Below are 17,640 nucleotides of genomic sequence, written 5' to 3'. Positions count from 1 at the left end.
GTCATATATATTAACACAAACACAAATTTAAGAGCATTCTAGACACTGTGAGATACAAAGATGGGACACCATGAGCATGGTTCCTTTTCCCATAAGGTACAACTAGGTAAATAGATTAGTGGGGTTGCAGAATCATATTGGGGTTGCCTGAAAAAAAGGTTGGGAAACACTGGTCTAAACCATCCCAGTACTTTTCCATCAGCCCTACCGGCCATCTCCTTCTCCTACCAGCTCTCCTCCTCATTTCTCACTCTATCCAATCTTGTAACCCCTACCGTATTTTTCATACATTTTTTTGTTATGAATGCCTTTCCCCATGATCTTTTATTGGTAGCATGTGTCTAGTAACTTTGTCAGATTCTTTGTGGTGGTGTTTTTAGTGAAATCCCTCCAGCAATTATGTGATGTTTGTGAAATTGTGGTGGTGAAATGGCTCTACTTGAATCCACGTTAGTTTCAGGAGGGGATGTATGTTTCTTTTAGCAATTAATTTTTCTATCAGCTTGGATATGGTGGACAGTAATGAAATTGGTCTATAAGATGCTGGGTTTTTGGTGGATCATTCCTTATATGGAATCCTGTAGACACCATCTTTGCTGTATTTATCGACCTTTTTCTCTGTCACTTTTGTAAAAAATAAATAAATAATAATAATAATAATAAAATAAATAAATATATATATATATTTACAGAAGTGACAGACAAAAAAGATGAGAAGGTCAGCAAGGATGGTGTCTACAATACTCCATATAAGGAATGATCCACCAGAAAACCCAGCACAGACCAATTTCATTACTCTCCACCATATCCAAATTGATAGAAAAATTAATTGCTGAAAGACATACACACCCACCTCTCCAAACCAACATCAACTCAAGTAGGCCCATTTCACCACCACAATTTCACAAACATCACACAACTGGAGGAATTTCACAGAAAGCACCATAAAGAGGCATCTGACATTCTTCCTTGGGACTTGCTACAAAAAAAAAGACAGACATTCATGATAATGACATGAAATTACTAACAAACTGGCAGAGAGCAAAGAAACTCAAAACAATCTAATTCATATGATTAAAATATTGGATAATGGATTTCCCTACACAGTAATACTCTCATACATACATATACCAAGGCTTTTTTCCCCTTACAAGGGAGGTAGCCAAAAAGGCATAAAATAATTTCCACCCATTCCATCCCTGAATACACTCCACACCCCTCCACCCTCCCTCTCATCTTAGCACCTCCCAGATGATGGGTCATCCCTGAACCTTGTCCACTGCCCTGGGTCAGAAGCAGTGTCGCAAGACACAGCACATCCACAGCAAGGCCGCTTCATTAAATCGGCGACCCCCCCCTCTCTCTGTCCCCCCATGTATAAAAGGAGAAGACGGGGAGAAATCCCTTCGGGCTGCGTCAAATTTTGCTCACACATACTACCTCACCTGCATTATTCAATCTCTTCACAACTGATCTCCCAACACCTGATCCAGAACTCTTAAATGTTTATCTATGCAGTTGACATGAGAAGTTAGCTATCATCAGCCAATTATATAAATCACTGTTCCACCCACACCTGGACTATTTTGTTTCTGTATGGTCCCCAATCTCATTCAAGACATTGATGGATTGGAAAGAGTACATTGAAGAGCCACAAAACTCTTACCTAATCTAAGAACAAGGCTTATAAAAAGAAGAGGAAAGACCTTCTTCAAGCTTTTAAAGTTTTAAAGGAAACTATAACCTAAAAATTAAAAATATTTTCAAGAAATATGGACTTGTAGTTAGAAACAATTTTCCTAACTGCGCTGTCAATGAATGGAATAAGCTTCCAGCTGAGGCAACTGAATGTAATAGAGTTCAATGTTTTAACCTGTATGGTATCAACGTCATTAATTTAACGCTGCAACATTCAACTAGCCTGAGTGTCAAAGGCATTAATTTAATGCCGCAATAGTTGCCATAGCAGCCACTTCCTAACAAACATGCTTGGGTGAGCTGTGTGGTTTCCATACATTCTTACAGGATATGACAATTGTACACAGTGGCTGGAGACTTTGCGAATCCAGTTATATAGAATTTTGATGACTTATAAATGTCTTGCTGTACACTACATACTGGTTTTCCTCATTATTCGATGGTTCGATATCTGATATTTTGTTTATACGATCCTTTTGAGTTGATACCATTCATTTGTTTTTTTTATGTAGGCACTAGATTATACGATCACCAAATCATAAACAAATGCACCACAATTGCAGCACCACCCATGCTCCATTGGCCACCCTTCAAAACTTGTTCCCGTTCTTTATTCAGTTGTGTTTACTCCTTCCGCCCATGTACCAGTGTCTTTGTTTTGTGCTACTATTTCACATTCACTGTTGCTTTTACGAGAGTAAAACATAATGTGATAGCTTCTAAGTGGCCTGCAACAACTACTACTGGTGAGATAAAGCCCAAAAGACCGAGGCAGAGTTTATCGGAGAAAAAACTTGAAATTGCTTGGCACCATGAGGGAGGTGAAGGAACTAACTCCATTGCCAGAATCATGCAGTTGCCCCCAATCAACTGTCTCCACAATAATCAAACACGGAGACAGTGTAAATAAAGCTGGTGATACAGCTTCTACATCAATGGCAATAATGCTGACGAGGCAGAGGGAACCAATAATGGAGGAAATGGAGCAACTATGACAATGAAAGCCCTCTTGATTTATATTGATCTACATAAGAAGGGATATGAAGTTAAGGATGAATCAACTTTCAGTGCCAGTAAGGGTTGGTTTGACCATTTTAAGCCCAAGCAGCCCTACACAACGTCAAGATGACTGGTGAGGCAGCAAGTTCTGATGATCCTGCTGCTGCAGCATTCACACCAACACTGAAAATACAGTGAAGGGTGTGGCTACAGCGCTAAACAGGAGATAAACTATGACAAGATAGGCCTGTATTGAAAGAAAATGTTACCCAGAACCTTTATTGCTAAGGAGGAGAAAACAATGCCAGGATTTAAAGCATCCAAAGATAGATTAACCCTGATGCTGGGTGGTAATGCAACTGGGGACCTGAAGCTGAAGCCTTTACTGGTCCACTGTGAAAACCCAAGGGTACTTAAGGGCTATGTGAAAGAATATCTCCCAGTGATTTATAGATCCAACAAGAAGGCCTGGATGACATCTTCTATGAACCAACATTATGTTGCAAATTATTTGTCTCCTGCACTGCATAACTATACTGCCAAAGAAAACGTTACCAACCATTTCCTCCTGCTGGTTGACAATGCCCCAAGCCACCCAACAACCATGGAAGACTGGGCAAACAACATAGAAGTGATGTTTCTGCCCAAAAACACAAGAGCACTCATCCTGCCCATGGATCATGGTGTGAACGCCACTTTCAAGGTGTATTACCAGTGCTACACAATGAATCAGCTGATTAACATAACTGACAGCCCAGACAAACCCACAGTCAAGCAGTTCTGGGCCAATTATAATATCAAGAAGGCCATTGACAATATCAATGTAGCATGGAAGACATACATACATACATACATATACCAAGGCTTTTTCCCCCTTACAAGGGGGGTAGCCAAAAAGAAAAAGGCATAAAATCATTCCCACCCATTCCATCCCTGAAAACACTCCACACCCCTCCACCCTCCCTCCTATCTTAGCACCTCCTGAATGACGGGTCATCCCTGCACCTTGTCCACTGCCTGGATCAGAAGCAGTGTCGCAAGACACAGCACATCCACAGCAAGGCCGCTTCATTAAATCGGCGACCCCCCCTCTCCGTCCCCCCATTGCATAAAATGAGAGGACGGGGAGAAATCCCTTCGGGCTGCGTCAAAATTTGCTCACACATACTACCTCACCCCCCATCCGCATGGAAGAAGGCGAAAAAAAAAAAAAAAAAAACAATGAATGGCTGCTGGAAGAAACTGTGGCCTGAGTGTGTCAACCCAGCTGATGACTTCATTGGATTTAGTGACATAGCACCCATTCATAAGGACATTGTCAGGCTCTCACATGTGGCTGGCTTCAAGGAGGTGAATGAAGATGATGTGGATGAAGATGATGTGAATGAATTGCTACAGTCCCATGATAAGCCACTCAGCAATGAAGATCTGATGGAGTTGGGACAAGAATGAGCTCTGCATGGCAATGATGAAGATGATGATAATGATGCGCCCCAGAGGCCTAGACATCAAAACACTTCGTGAGGTCTCTGGCCTAGATGCAATCATCGAAAAAATAAAGGACCCAAACCCAGCACGAAGTGGAACAGTTGCCTATAATGTGGAGCAAGCCTTCAACGTCTACAGAGATATATTCGAAGCCAAGAAAAAATAAATAAATAAATAAATAAATAAAGGCAAACCACCATTTCCAGCAGCTTCCTTAAACCTGCTGCTCCCTCCCACCCAACCCCGACGCCCTGCATCAGCTGATCCAGACTCCCCTCTGCCACCTCTCCAGTCTACGTCTGGCGCTCTTTCATCCACTTCTGCTACCCAGGATTCATCAAACTCTACCACTTCTGAAAACGAGGAGAAGGCTTCCTCAGGATTTTAATAAGACTAGTCATGAAAGGTATGTGCAGTGTGGGATAGGGTAACTAGTAGCATTCTACAGAGCCTCTTTTTCTGCTCTTTCCAGTGGACATAGGCCTACTGGGGAAACCACTGTACAAAAAAATAATGTGTCTATAACACTACCTCTTTGGATGGCATGGAAAAGTGTTATATATCTCTCAATATTGGCTAGACCATGGCTATTCTCCCCATTGAATTAAATCCTATTAAAACTTAAGTTTGCCATCCAATCGTTCATTATTTGATCTGGTTTTTAGGAATGTAACCCAATCATATAGTGGGGAAAACCTGTATTTTTGCAGTCATGGGTTGACTTAGAGCTCCCCTCTATACCCTTTAGTAACATTGTAACTCTTCAGAGTGCTGGGGGAGAACCCGCAACACATTGTTTTCACATTTGAGTAAACTTTGGTGGTTTTAACAATATTTCTCTCATCAACTATTGTCTTTAGTTACGGGACATTCACAATGTATATAAATCCAGTAAGACGGGATATATATGTATAATAATTATGGGTATGGCCTATATCTTTCATAATATGCATAGAAAACTCACTGTAGGCCTATATGTCTCCCTGATTTCATGCTGACAGTGGTCATGGATGCAAGAGATATTCACCTGGGAGCACTTATTTCATGCCATACCTTCATTTTATGTTATCTTAAAACAAACTACACAAAAAATAGATAAATAAAAAAATAAAAAAATTGAAAACTGACTGATGCCAGCATGTATCTGAGCTATACCTTGGGATAAAATTCACTTGCATAAACATCTATGCCCAATCTTGTTTACATATATTTTCTCACCTAACCGCATTCTGGACTGAACAGTCTTTTGTCAGTATGATATATCATAATAACTCATTATAATGGCAAAATTATAATAATAACTGTCGTCATAAATTCCAATAACTGAAAACTGGTAGCCCTATGGAGGCTGCCAATGGTCCTTGGACCTTCCCAAAGATCTCTGGGAAGAAATGCTGGACTGTTGTCAGTGCTGTACTTTGTCACTGGCTTATAGTAGTAGGAGGGGATCAGTTGCTGGTTGTCAGCTCTCCTTATATAAAAAGGGTTAAGAAATACAATCAAAGATGGAGGTGTAAATGTTGACAAATTCTGAAGATGTAAGGCTGGGAGATGATTCTCCCTGATGTCCATCTTGTGGGACCACCACATGCTTGTAACCATTGTTGGTCCCTTGTGAAATTTCAGAGAAAGAGAATAGTATAAGCTTCTACTGGAATCAATCAATCAACCTCTCTTGCAGAAGACCTGTAGCCTTTAGGTAACCGGCAACAGCCACCTATACTGAAACACAACATAAATTGGAAGATGGGATTGGACACTAGTTTCAAATGGTAAACTTCCACAACCCCAGATACTATAATCCTAAAGAATTTGGTATACTTGTTTCAGTGTTAGTTACATTTTGTAATCAGTCACAGCAGCATGTGGCACATTGTCCTACCTGGGGATGACAGACGACACAGTAAACTTCTGTTACTTTATGTATGGCACATCAAAGCTGAATCCTCCTGGGCAACAAACAAATCCCCAAATGGTAGTGTGTAGATGGCCTGGTTGTTCTATGCTGACTGCATGATAAGGAAGAAGCTGGTAAAGAAAATCTATGACTTTCTTTTGGACGGACAAATGCTAGTTCTCCCAATCTACAGCGAAAACCAGTGGACAGTTCTGCATGCTTGCTGCAAAATTGATCTTTCTTATGCAGGAACTGTCCTAGACGAGATAATGGAGACACGTTGGCACATTACTGAATCCAGTGGATGACGCAACCCAGGTACATTCTGTGGAAGATATAGTTTACAACTGTCAGTGTATAGCCAGCTTTGCCTATAAGGAAGCAAGGAACAATGACCTACGAAATCTAGAAAATCTCTGGGCCTGGATAAGTGAATAAATTAAAACATATTGTATTCAGCTTTTTCAAGCGAAACTGGCCATAGCAAATGAAGACTGGAACAGTGCAAAATATAAATTATACATCTGTCCTGACATCAGCCACTAACGAATGGTCTGCATGCAATAAATTGGTGCATTCAGGACTGCATGCAAAGAGCCAGTTCATCCAGAGATGAAGTTTTGCCTTCTACTTAAAGAACATAATTTCCAGGATCAAGAAAGGTAGTTTCCTTTCCATTTATGTGAGGTACAACAATTTCGACTTTTGACCAGTGATTCTAAATGTTGTCTATGTACAGTAGACCCACACCACTTGGGGTATACAAGTCCCAATACACAAGAAACAAAGATGAGAAAGAGAGAATAGAACATATGAACACCTACTCCAAATTAGCAGGTATACTATGTAGTAATAGGAATGATCAGACAGCCATACAACTGATGATCCCAGCAATTCATATAAGTTAGAACCAACAAGTAAGCTTTTGTAATACAGTAAGTCCTCATTATACGGTACATATGCGTTCCCAAAAACCTTACCACAACTTTAAATTACCGTATACCGAACCCATTATAACATGTAATAATAGGATATGGCAGATGTACCTTCTCCCTGCTCTTTCCTCTTCAAAATATCTAGCAGATATAGTATCTGTGAATATTTCTTACCATATAGAATTGATGGTAATAATTACCAAATACTGTAACTGTGAATTTACCGGATAAGGAGGACTCACTGTAGCCCCTTTGACAATGACATAGCTTAACCTCTTTTACAGGCCTTGCTATTACTTTTATCCTGGCTATCCAGTCATTTTTTATCACTCAACAACATTTCTTCATAGACACATTTGGGAAGCTCAGAAATTACTGACAGCTACTGTGGGCCTGTGGATTTCCTGTCAGTAAACTCAATGTAATATTTATCATCATTCCAATTTTCACTATTCCTGTCATTTAAAAGATTTCGTATATCAACGTTGGACAACAAAATTATAGGCTGACAATAAAAATTCATGTTTCACCCATCTGTTTTTTCCAAAATCCATACATGGTAACATTTTTCATAAAAGTAGCAGTTGCCGACAAGACTGACGAGTTAAACACCATATGAGGACGGATCCTTTATTTGTACGACGTTTTGCTTATTACAGCTTTTTCAAAAAGCTGTAATAAGCAAAACATTGTACAAATAAAGGCTCTATCCTCATATGGTGTTTAACTCGTCAGACATGGTAACATACAGTAGTTACTTCAATAATGAATAACTGCTTTTCTTGCTAATCAATGTTCATGTGATAATTCTTTAAAACATAAAAAAAAGTGAAACTATTGTCACATTGGAAAAGATGTTATGTTTAATTTACACTGCATATCCCTCTAATGATGTTATGTCAGGTTTACATGACAAACACTGAACAGTTTGCAATCATTAGGGGCAAGGTCTCTGTGTGAATCAGTAATGAAAAGGGTGAATATTCATCATAATCACACATTATTTCATATAAGAGAAAGAACCTCACTAATTCATCACCTATGGGACCTGAGGAGTGTTGGATTAGTGAAAATCCTGAATCACAGAAGGACGACCTCTACACAAAAGCTACCCACCTCATCATATGTTAAAAAAATCATGTGCACTGATTCATGTTATTCCTACTTCTTCATGAAACACTTCCCTATCTCTACATTTCAATGACTTACCTTACACAAAGTTTAAACTAGGGAACCAACATCCAGACATATTTTGACTAACTAGAATACCATCTAAGACAAATGAGAATGAAGGCCTCTCATCAGAAATTATCAGTGACTGCTCACTCAAGACAACCATGAATCAAGGAAATATCCAACAATAAAGCTGAATGGCCAACTCCTCCCACTGGACAAGAACTCTAAAATTCAGGGCTTCACTCTTGGTACTCCTTCTGCTTACACTTCAAAGACCTAATAGTAAAAATCAATAAGAAATACTAAGAACAGGATTTGCTCAGAACAAGGAAACTAATCAGTCGACAAATTGATAAGATTTTTCATGAAAGTGGCAGTTGCCGACAAGACTGACAAGTTAAACACCATATGAGGACGGAGCCTTTATTTGTACAACGTTTCGCTTATTACAGCTTTTTCAAGTAGGAAAAAGCTGTAATAAGTGAAACGTCGTACAAATAAAGGCTCCATCCTCATATGGTGTTTAAATTGATAAGAACCATACTTAACAATGCCTCCCAGCATAGTTCTTAATAACCAAGAAAAAAAAAAAACGGAAACTCCCTACAAATTACACAAAACAAAGCATAAAGAATAATGACAGAATATACCCTAACTACATCAACAGGATATCCACACACCAAAACCAAAATCTTCCCATAACGAAAATAATAGGCACTCAGTTCTATGCAAGAGCCCTCAGCCCCACACACATCTCATTACATAACACAAGGTCAACCAACTGACTGCAACAAAAATAAACACTTGCAGCATTCTACTCAAGCATCTGCAACAACCTACTACCATAACTGCACAATGCATCCATACAAAAGTATGCACACTCAGATCATACAACAAGAACTCCAAGACTGATCACCAAACTCCCTATTCTACCAAACACCAGCCCCACAGAGAAATCCCTCCTATAACAAGAACCACATGATCAAAATGTATTTGAGTCACCATCCATCTTTAAAATAATGCAAACATGAATGGAATTGCCCACAGGAGCAAATTGCCCCAGATGCAATTACCATACTTAAGGCACTAAACACCACATCTTACAATGCCCCCACTCTGGCCTCATCCAGACAACAACACACTATCTCCTCCTTGAGTGACTTCTGGGCCAATCACACAGCTGTTCCAGTTACCTGGGAGTTGTGGGTATGCTACAAGACAGACCTGGGGGAACAGGTTGATTGATTGATAAGGTAGTTGTATATCTTGCACATGGGAAAGTAAAAATTACCGAAAGGTCTTCAACTGATATGGCCACTGAAATACTGTAAATCAATCAATCAATCAATCCATTGCCCCTGGTGTTTCTTGCAGGAGACCCAAAAGCAACAATGATAATGATCAGTCTACATTATACAGTGCTTGTCATGGCATTATGCCATCTGCCCCACACACACTTACCAAAACACAAAAAAATATATTTGCACATGTGCCAAGGTTCTAATACTTGGCACTGCCTCCCTTACACTTCAGCACATCCCTAAGCTGTTTAGAAAGACTCACACAAATTCCTGAGGGTCTGGGGAGGTATATTAATCCAAGACTCATGTACAGCAAACTCGAGCCATGGAACAGAACTAATATCCTTGCTCATCAAACTTCATTTCACTATTAACCACAGGTTTTCAATGGGGTTTGGGTCAGAGGAATTGCCTGGCCAGTCATTAAAAAAGCTCCCATCACAATCCTTAAGCCACCCAACTACAGATCTGGTGATGTGACACAGTGCATCATCCTGTATAAATACCGTAGCCCCACACTTGTCAAACATGTCAGGTAAATTATCACATGACACTTCCAGATAATTATATTGGTTCATATACTGGTTTTTGGGGAGTAAAGTTCACCAACACTGTGAGCAGTGAAACACCCCCAAACCATGAGCAAGTATGGGCGTTTGGTGGTCCCACAGGTGTACTGCGGATCTAGTGGGTTGCTACCTCTGGCCCTGTACACATGTCCACCACGGTTACAGGTGACGGTGAAAGTGGCTTTGACACTCCAAAGTACCTCTGACCACTGTTGAGGAGTCCAATTATGCTATTTAAGTGCAAAATCCAGCCTTCATTTCTTCTGTCACTTGGTAAAGATGGGTTTCTTAACCTGCTAGTGGCTACTGTAGCCCAGCTCGGCCACCCACCTCTCGACTGTTCTTATGGACACCTCAGAAAGCAGATTTTTTTTTACTTTCAATTCTTTAGCAGTTATGGTAGGTGTACTCTCTAGCTGCTTTTTGAGCACAAAGTACATTTAGATGTCTTCTTCAAGGGGCCAGGTGTTTAGCAGATGGTAACTCAACACAAACGTTTGCCTTGAAACGCTTCACCCAGTTTCGCACAGATTGCTCACTCACACCAACATTCACCACTATTTCTCTTGCCTGGAGCCCAGCTTTGTGAAGCACTATGATTTGAGCTATAGTTACAGGTGTTAACGACTTCTTTTTACCCATAGTCACCAAGGTGCCTAGAAACTATGGGAAACCCAGACAATAGATGAGGCAAATGAGAAAACAAAGATTCAACACTTCCTCTCACCATGGTAGCCACGTTGGCACTGAGGTGGTATGTGGTGTTTGTTGGGAGGCAGTGACGTCATGGTAATGGCTGGTACCTGGCATAATGGTGTGACTGGAAAAAGACTCTCCTGTATGGTAGACCATTGTTTTTCGTCACGGCATTATGCCAGGGCGTTCACCCGGCATAAAGCCACGATGAGCACTGTAATGTGCACGTCAGAGAAAAGTAAAAACAAAATATGATAAAAACTTTGCAACTGTCCAATAGCAATACAGACTATCTTTTGAGGAAGTACAGCTGTCCCTTAACATACAGTTTAATATGCAGTGCTTTGAAAATCCAGATTACAGCCAGGAAGCATATACAGGTTTGATCATACATGGGTTACCACTGGGAGTGCTTGACAGTGCAGTGGTAATGTTCTTGACCACTAATTAAGTGACCTGAGTTTGTGTCCCTACCAGGACCAAAAAATTCAGCATTACTGCACTGGGGGCCAGCACTCCAACTCTGGTGGGCAAGGAGTAGGGGTTGTAGATAATATCTATTGATCACAAATCCAATATGTGATCCAAGAATATGGTGAATCAGTGTTGAATATCCATATGTTGCTACCAAAATCAAATCACATGCAGCTTATCACACTATACACAATACTCTACACTCCCAAGCTAATCTCACCAAGAACTTGTGTTTTCTCCCCCTATTTATTATATGTAATGACAAGTTAAAATATAAAGTACAATACAAGTGTACAAGAAATGGGTGGAGAGTGTGCATTTATTCACAAAACACTTTTTTTTTTTTTGGGGAGTTGTTTTTAATTGTGACAGTGTGAAGGCAGGTGTAGGAAGCAGGCGCAAGTATGGTGAAATGCCACCCAGTTTTAGAGTACAATGTACTGTACCAGTACATGTTATTAATAATTTTTTGTTGCTCTTTCTGCATTTTAATATTAAATAAAGTGTAAACATGTACATTGGGCCTTTCTTTAAATATACTTAAAGAAACACGGGACTAGAGCAGTGGCTCTTAACCTTTTCCAAGGCCAGTAACCCTTGATTATCTAAAACAAATTTTCTCATACCCTCTTCCAATATAAAAACAATGCAAACGTATTAAAAGGATTAGTGATACAAACCTAGTTGATAAATTATTAGATATATTCCATTACTGAATAAAGGTAATTTGTTATTCCAAATTAAAAATGTCGATTAGTAGACTACAATAAATGCACATTATGCTTTCTCATGGCAAATACACAGAACCATTGCACTGGCAATCATGTCTTGTACCCCAGGTTAAGAACTACTGGACTAAAGGTGTTTCTCAGGGTGGGTAGCACAATTATGCGGATTTCCAACATACATTGGTTTTCATGTTACCTAACCCCTATTTACCTACCTAGTTGTATTATGCGGGAAGGGAGCTATGCTCGTGGTGACCCATCTTTGTATCTCTCAGCATAAATAATTTTTCTTAAAAATCTTGTATAGTGTTTGCACACACTGTTTCATTGTCTAATTTATTCCATGTATCTATCACTCTGTGTGGGAAGCTGTTCCTTTTTAAATTTCTTCTGTAACTACCTTTTTTCAGTTTCTCTTTGTGTCCTCTTGTTTTACTATTGTCCCATATGTATGTTAAAGTATGACTGTACAGGATTTAGAATGGTAATCATGCTCCCATTTCTCTATCATTTAAGATTTTTTTTCAATAACAAATTATCTCAAGCAAAAAACAATAGCATTACAGTAAACCCACACTATACACCAAATTTCAGCTACATTGAACCTAATGAGACCTACTAAACAAGGTCAGTAAATGCAGTGCAAGGTTCTGTATGGATAGCAGGTCTATGAAAAATTTAGATACATATGTACACACAGTATATACTTTTGGCTATGGCAATCAATTAGTTCAATATATTGAGATTTACTGTATCAATTTTTATCCACTAACAAAATGTTATGACTATGAACACACCATTTTTGTCATCCTGTGTAGGGTTAAAAAGACCAATGCCCTATCTTACCTAACCTTGAGCATATCTTATAGGAGATAACTGTCAACATGTTTCATTTCTTTCAAAGATCTAAGTGGGTTGGTATAATGACTAAACTGATATTAATTATTGACATATCAATTTCATAATTCTAAAAACTAAATAGCACTATTGTTTCCAAAAAAATTCTATTGAAAACTATTTCCTCTAGAAAAAAAAAAAAAAAAAAAGTAAGAGAATAAAGGTGATTTTTTTTAAATAAAGGAAAATAACATTTTATGGTCTTTGTGAAATTTTGTCTCACCAGCTCAAATGGCAATTTGTATAGTTTTTGCATCTGTATAAAGAAAACTCCAACAACTTTTCTTAGTAACGTTTCTTGCAGCTAATATTACGGATTGGTGAAAAAACAATTCCTGGAACCTTCCTGCTACCCGCCATTTCATCTCACCTGCTCGCACAGCAATTTATATATTTTTTGCATCTATACTACAACAACTCTGACAACTTTTATTTGGTAATGTTTTTTCCACAAATTAATATTATGGGATAGCGAATACATAATTCCTGCAACCTTCCCACTCCCCACCACCAAAGTGGTGTCATGGCTGGTGTTTTAGGTTAGGTTAGGTTAGGTAGGTTAAGTAGGTTAGGTAGGTTACATTAGGCAGGTTAGGTTAGAATAAGGAGAAAAACATGTGTTTCATGAAAAACTAGTGAGTAATGCTCTCAACACAAATGGCACTTTGGTACCGGATAGTAGGAAGGTTGTGGGAATTATTTTTTCACCATCCCTTAATATTAATTTCTGCAAGACACATTACTAAGGAAAATTGTTGGAGTTGTCATAATATAGATTTAGAGAATATACAAATTTCTATGCACATGGGTGAAACAAAACCTCACAAATTCCCATTTTATTACCACTCTGTGGTTCCTTTCATTTCTTTTTCTTCTAATTCACCCTCACTGATTTTTCCTTCAAGTGTCTTAGGGTATGATCTAGGATACAATTTAAAGAGAGCAGCCCCCCATTAGCACCTACACACTATGGTAAAAACAGCATAACAAATTATCAATAATACTCTGTAGATTCAAACTAAAGTAATTCAAACATTTGGCGGTAGTTTATCTAGCTGAGTTTAATAACAGTAAGGGTGGAGGTTTTCTGGCAGGACCACAGCCAAGACCACTAATCTAAACATATACCTGATCTAGTTCCAATTATCTTGGGTGACATTTATACTGCTTTTCATTTCTTATTCTCATTTCTATTCCTTGATATTTATTTTTATAATTCTGTTGGTCATCAAGCCCTTTTACTTTACTGTGTAGTTTTGTAAAAACTACTACACTCCTAAAGCAGATGGGCTATGTACCAAATTCATCTTACAAATTTTGTAAAACCTAAGAATAACCTATAACTACCACAAAAACAATCATTTCCTTGTTCAAGCTGCTCAACTTACCTAAAGACCCATCCCCTACCTACAAGACATACATTTTAAATGTAAGTGAAACATGTAATACCACTTGTACAAATACGACAATTTCTTCAGCCATCAAAGAAGGCTAAATTGCCAAAATCCATCATAAAACATGATTGTCATTTCAGTGTAGGTGGCACTATGATTTTTGGGTGGCACAGGAACTTAAAATAAAATGGTACTTCCTCCAAACAGAATTTGTACCTCTAACCTCCTGTATGAAAAAATACAGGACAATAGATTTCACAATCTTGGAAAATAATGTGCAACAACAATCTTATAGAGAAGACAACACCCCTGCCCTTATTTTGTCCTAAAAAAAAAAATAAAAAAAAAAAATTACGAGTGCACACCTATGCAATATAGTAATAGAAATTAAATAATTATTTTGTAAATTGTAATACATCAATGTAATACAGTCAACACTTGTCAATTCGCAGTTTGTCATCTGTGCCTTCAACTATCTGCGGAAAATTTGGAGGGCCTTAAAATTCAAGACTTGTGCCATTTCCAGACATTCGCAGAAACCTATGTAGTCATAAAACGTAAGCATTGGTTGGCTGGGATAGGACGATTCCAGCCATTCAGTGTTCAGATCTCACTCGCTCTACTACAGTACAGTATATGTACCACTTTCCCACGGTCCAATAAGTATGCTTGTGTCCCACATGTGTGAGTGGTGATTTGTGTATTTGTCGCAATTTTGCGTGTTTTATCATTTGTCAATTTTTCTTTTCGTATTTCCTTTACACCCTGAGTAATTCTTGCTTTTTGCACCTTAATATCAGTAATGCCTAAGTGCCCTGCATCATCTATTGTTGCTAAGACATGCCTAAGCATGCCAAGAAAGAGATGAGTTTGAAGAAGGCTAAAGTGTTAGTACTTTATTTCATACTGTATGTGTATGAACATGACAAAACACAACTTCTTGAATTAATATGGGGAGCATATTACAATGTTTGGGAAGGGTTGGGGTGTTTTGGGGATAGCGTCAACTATCTGCAGTTTTTCAATATTCACAGGGGTTTGAGGTCCCTATCCCCTCCGAATATGGGGGGTTGACTGTATATGTTATTCTTGGTAGAAATCAATAATAGAAACTTGCTAAAAGCTATAAACAAACAAATGAAGTTGTGTAGACTCCTTTAAACACCATCTTTGTTTTGATAAATTATGAGGTTGGAGATGACGATGACAGCTTGATGACCTCTAGAATTAGATACTGCATTGCTAAATGCAGGTTAGGTTAGGTAGGCAGGTTAGGTTTGGTTTGGTTTGGTTATGTTATGTTAGGTTACCGGTAGGTTGGGGTAGGTAGATAGGTTAGGTTACATAGGTTAGGTTGGGTTAGAATATACAAATTTAGCATACTTTAATTTCTTTGACCTCCACCTCTACCAAAACAAATGTGGCATCTCAAGTAGTTATAGCAGCTATGTTTGTTTGTTAATAGCTTTTAGCAACCGTTTCTATTATCGATTTTAGCCAAGAATAACATATATTATGCTGATGTATTATAATTTTACAAATTTACTTAATTTTCTATTATCATATTGCATTGGTGTGCACTTCTGAAAATTTACCAAATTTTTTGGGTAAATTTTAGTTGCCCATACCTATGCGACATAGCAATAGAAAATTAATTATAAATTTGATCAATTATATTACAACATAATGTGATTTTCTTGGCAGAAATCAATAACACAAAATTTGCTAAAACCTATTTACTAATGAACGAAGTTGAATGATATGCCATGTTTGTTTTGATAGATGCCGAGGTCAAAGAAATGAAAGGATGGTAAATTTGTCTAATCTAACCTACCTACATAACCTAACCTATATTTAGTAATTTGGTACCTCAAATTCTAAAGATCATTTGGGTTGTCATTCTTGCCACGGATGCTGACGGCCTGATTGTCATTATATCTTGGGCAATTAACAGACGACAGCAGAACCCCATGTTCTCTCATAAAGTCCAAGGAAGCCCTATTATCTTTGTAACAGCATTTATTATCGTGGACTGGGGTTAGAGAACACCCAGTCCACATTGTGAAACCACTGTCTAATTGACAGAGTGACTGGACTAGACAGATGACAGCATGGCATCTGGACTGTATCCTAGCGGCTTCGTTCGTTAGTAGACTTGCTTGTAGATTTTTTTTTTTCCCACCAAGAAAATTGCATATTACGTTTATGTATTATAATCTACAAAATTAATTTTTATTTCATACTGCTATATCACGTAGGTCTGCACAACTATCTTATTTTTTTAATTAATAACCTGTATTGGCATTAACTACTACTCTACTGGTACCACTAGTATTTTAAAAGGTTTAGCAGGTACTGTTTAGATGCACTTTTGAAGTTCAGTATTATAAACAACAGTCAACATTCCAATGTCAAATTTGTTGTAGTTTGTTTGAACATCTTATAAGTATAAATTTGACCACAATAGTAATCTAATTATATCTGGTAGCTTGAAAACTTAAACTATCCCCTTCTTGGAGGTCTGCCTCAATCTAACTTTTTTGTCAAGAGAATTACCTGGAACAACTCTCCTGCCCTCATATTTTGGTGACAAGTTTAAATAATACTTTTTCTACTAATAATGATACTAACTCTAATTAACAACACTGTGATACACTAACTAAATTCCAATACTAAAGAGTATAGCAACCTTTTGTAACTAAAATGGAATGACTTTGACCCAAGAACTTCGTCTAAATCAAGTATTCCATGACTTGTAATACATTATATTAATATACCCATCATACATTTACACACCCCTTCCTGTCCTTTTTCCTGTATACATAAGTATTCATGCATTCGCCATCTGGCAGGCGTATATATGTCTGCTGGCAACCCAAGCTTGGCCGGATTCACTAGTTCGCACTCGTTACAGACTTATTTCAGGGTGACTCGCACGCCTTGCCATCTAACCACCATGAAATCAAGTGCCACCAACATTCACATTTCCACATGCAACAGTGACAATACACTGAAATTATGGACATGAACAAACGTTGGCAATTAGATCTTACGTTTCTGATGCGAACATGCGTTTGTTTACATCCTCTACGAACTAACCCAGGGGGCCATCACCGAGTTCAAAATTACTTTCTCGACTTAAGTTGATTAAACTACGTGATAAAATAATTCATCACTTGTAATCTAATAAGCAAATAAGTAAGACAATGATAAATATTATCATTAGATGTTCAATTACCACAATTGGTGAGTATGTGATATCGCATCAAATTCTAATTGCATAAAAGAAGATTTATCAGACGAAAACGAACATTAAAAAATCGCAAGAGCTGCGTAGTGCGAAGTTTACGACAGCATTTCAAACTCAGTGGATTGTGATAAACTGTAG

At 38.2% G+C, this 17,640-nt stretch overlaps 1 protein-coding gene across 8 annotated transcripts in view; it reads right to left on the bottom strand.

Moving 5' to 3' along the window:
- Positions 1–17,429, bottom strand: part of LOC143026341 (uncharacterized) — a 56,178-nt gene extending 38,749 nt beyond the window's left edge. For 5 of the 8 annotated variants that reach the window (XM_076186561.1, XM_076186595.1, XM_076186624.1 and 2 more), the window contains exon 1: positions 5,856–5,936. In XM_076186561.1, the coding sequence (XP_076042676.1) occupies positions 5,856–5,921 (66 nt within the window). In that variant the 5' untranslated portion in view covers positions 5,922–5,936. Of the gene's footprint in view, positions 1–5,855; positions 5,937–6,067; positions 6,408–17,048; positions 17,233–17,305 lie in introns of those variants that run through there. The other 3 variants (XM_076186605.1, XM_076186616.1, XM_076186586.1) reach the window with 3 other exon arrangements.
- Between the last annotated feature and the right edge of the window lie 211 nt (positions 17,430–17,640).

The sequence above is a fragment of the Oratosquilla oratoria genome, chromosome 1 (genome assembly GCF_046742065.1).
Source record: "Oratosquilla oratoria isolate Oo_2021 chromosome 1, ASM4674206v1, whole genome shotgun sequence".
Taxonomy (NCBI): domain Eukaryota; kingdom Metazoa; phylum Arthropoda; class Malacostraca; order Stomatopoda; family Squillidae; genus Oratosquilla; species Oratosquilla oratoria.
The sequence above is the reverse complement of the archived record's forward strand: the minus strand, read 5'-3'. Positions and strand labels throughout refer to the sequence as shown.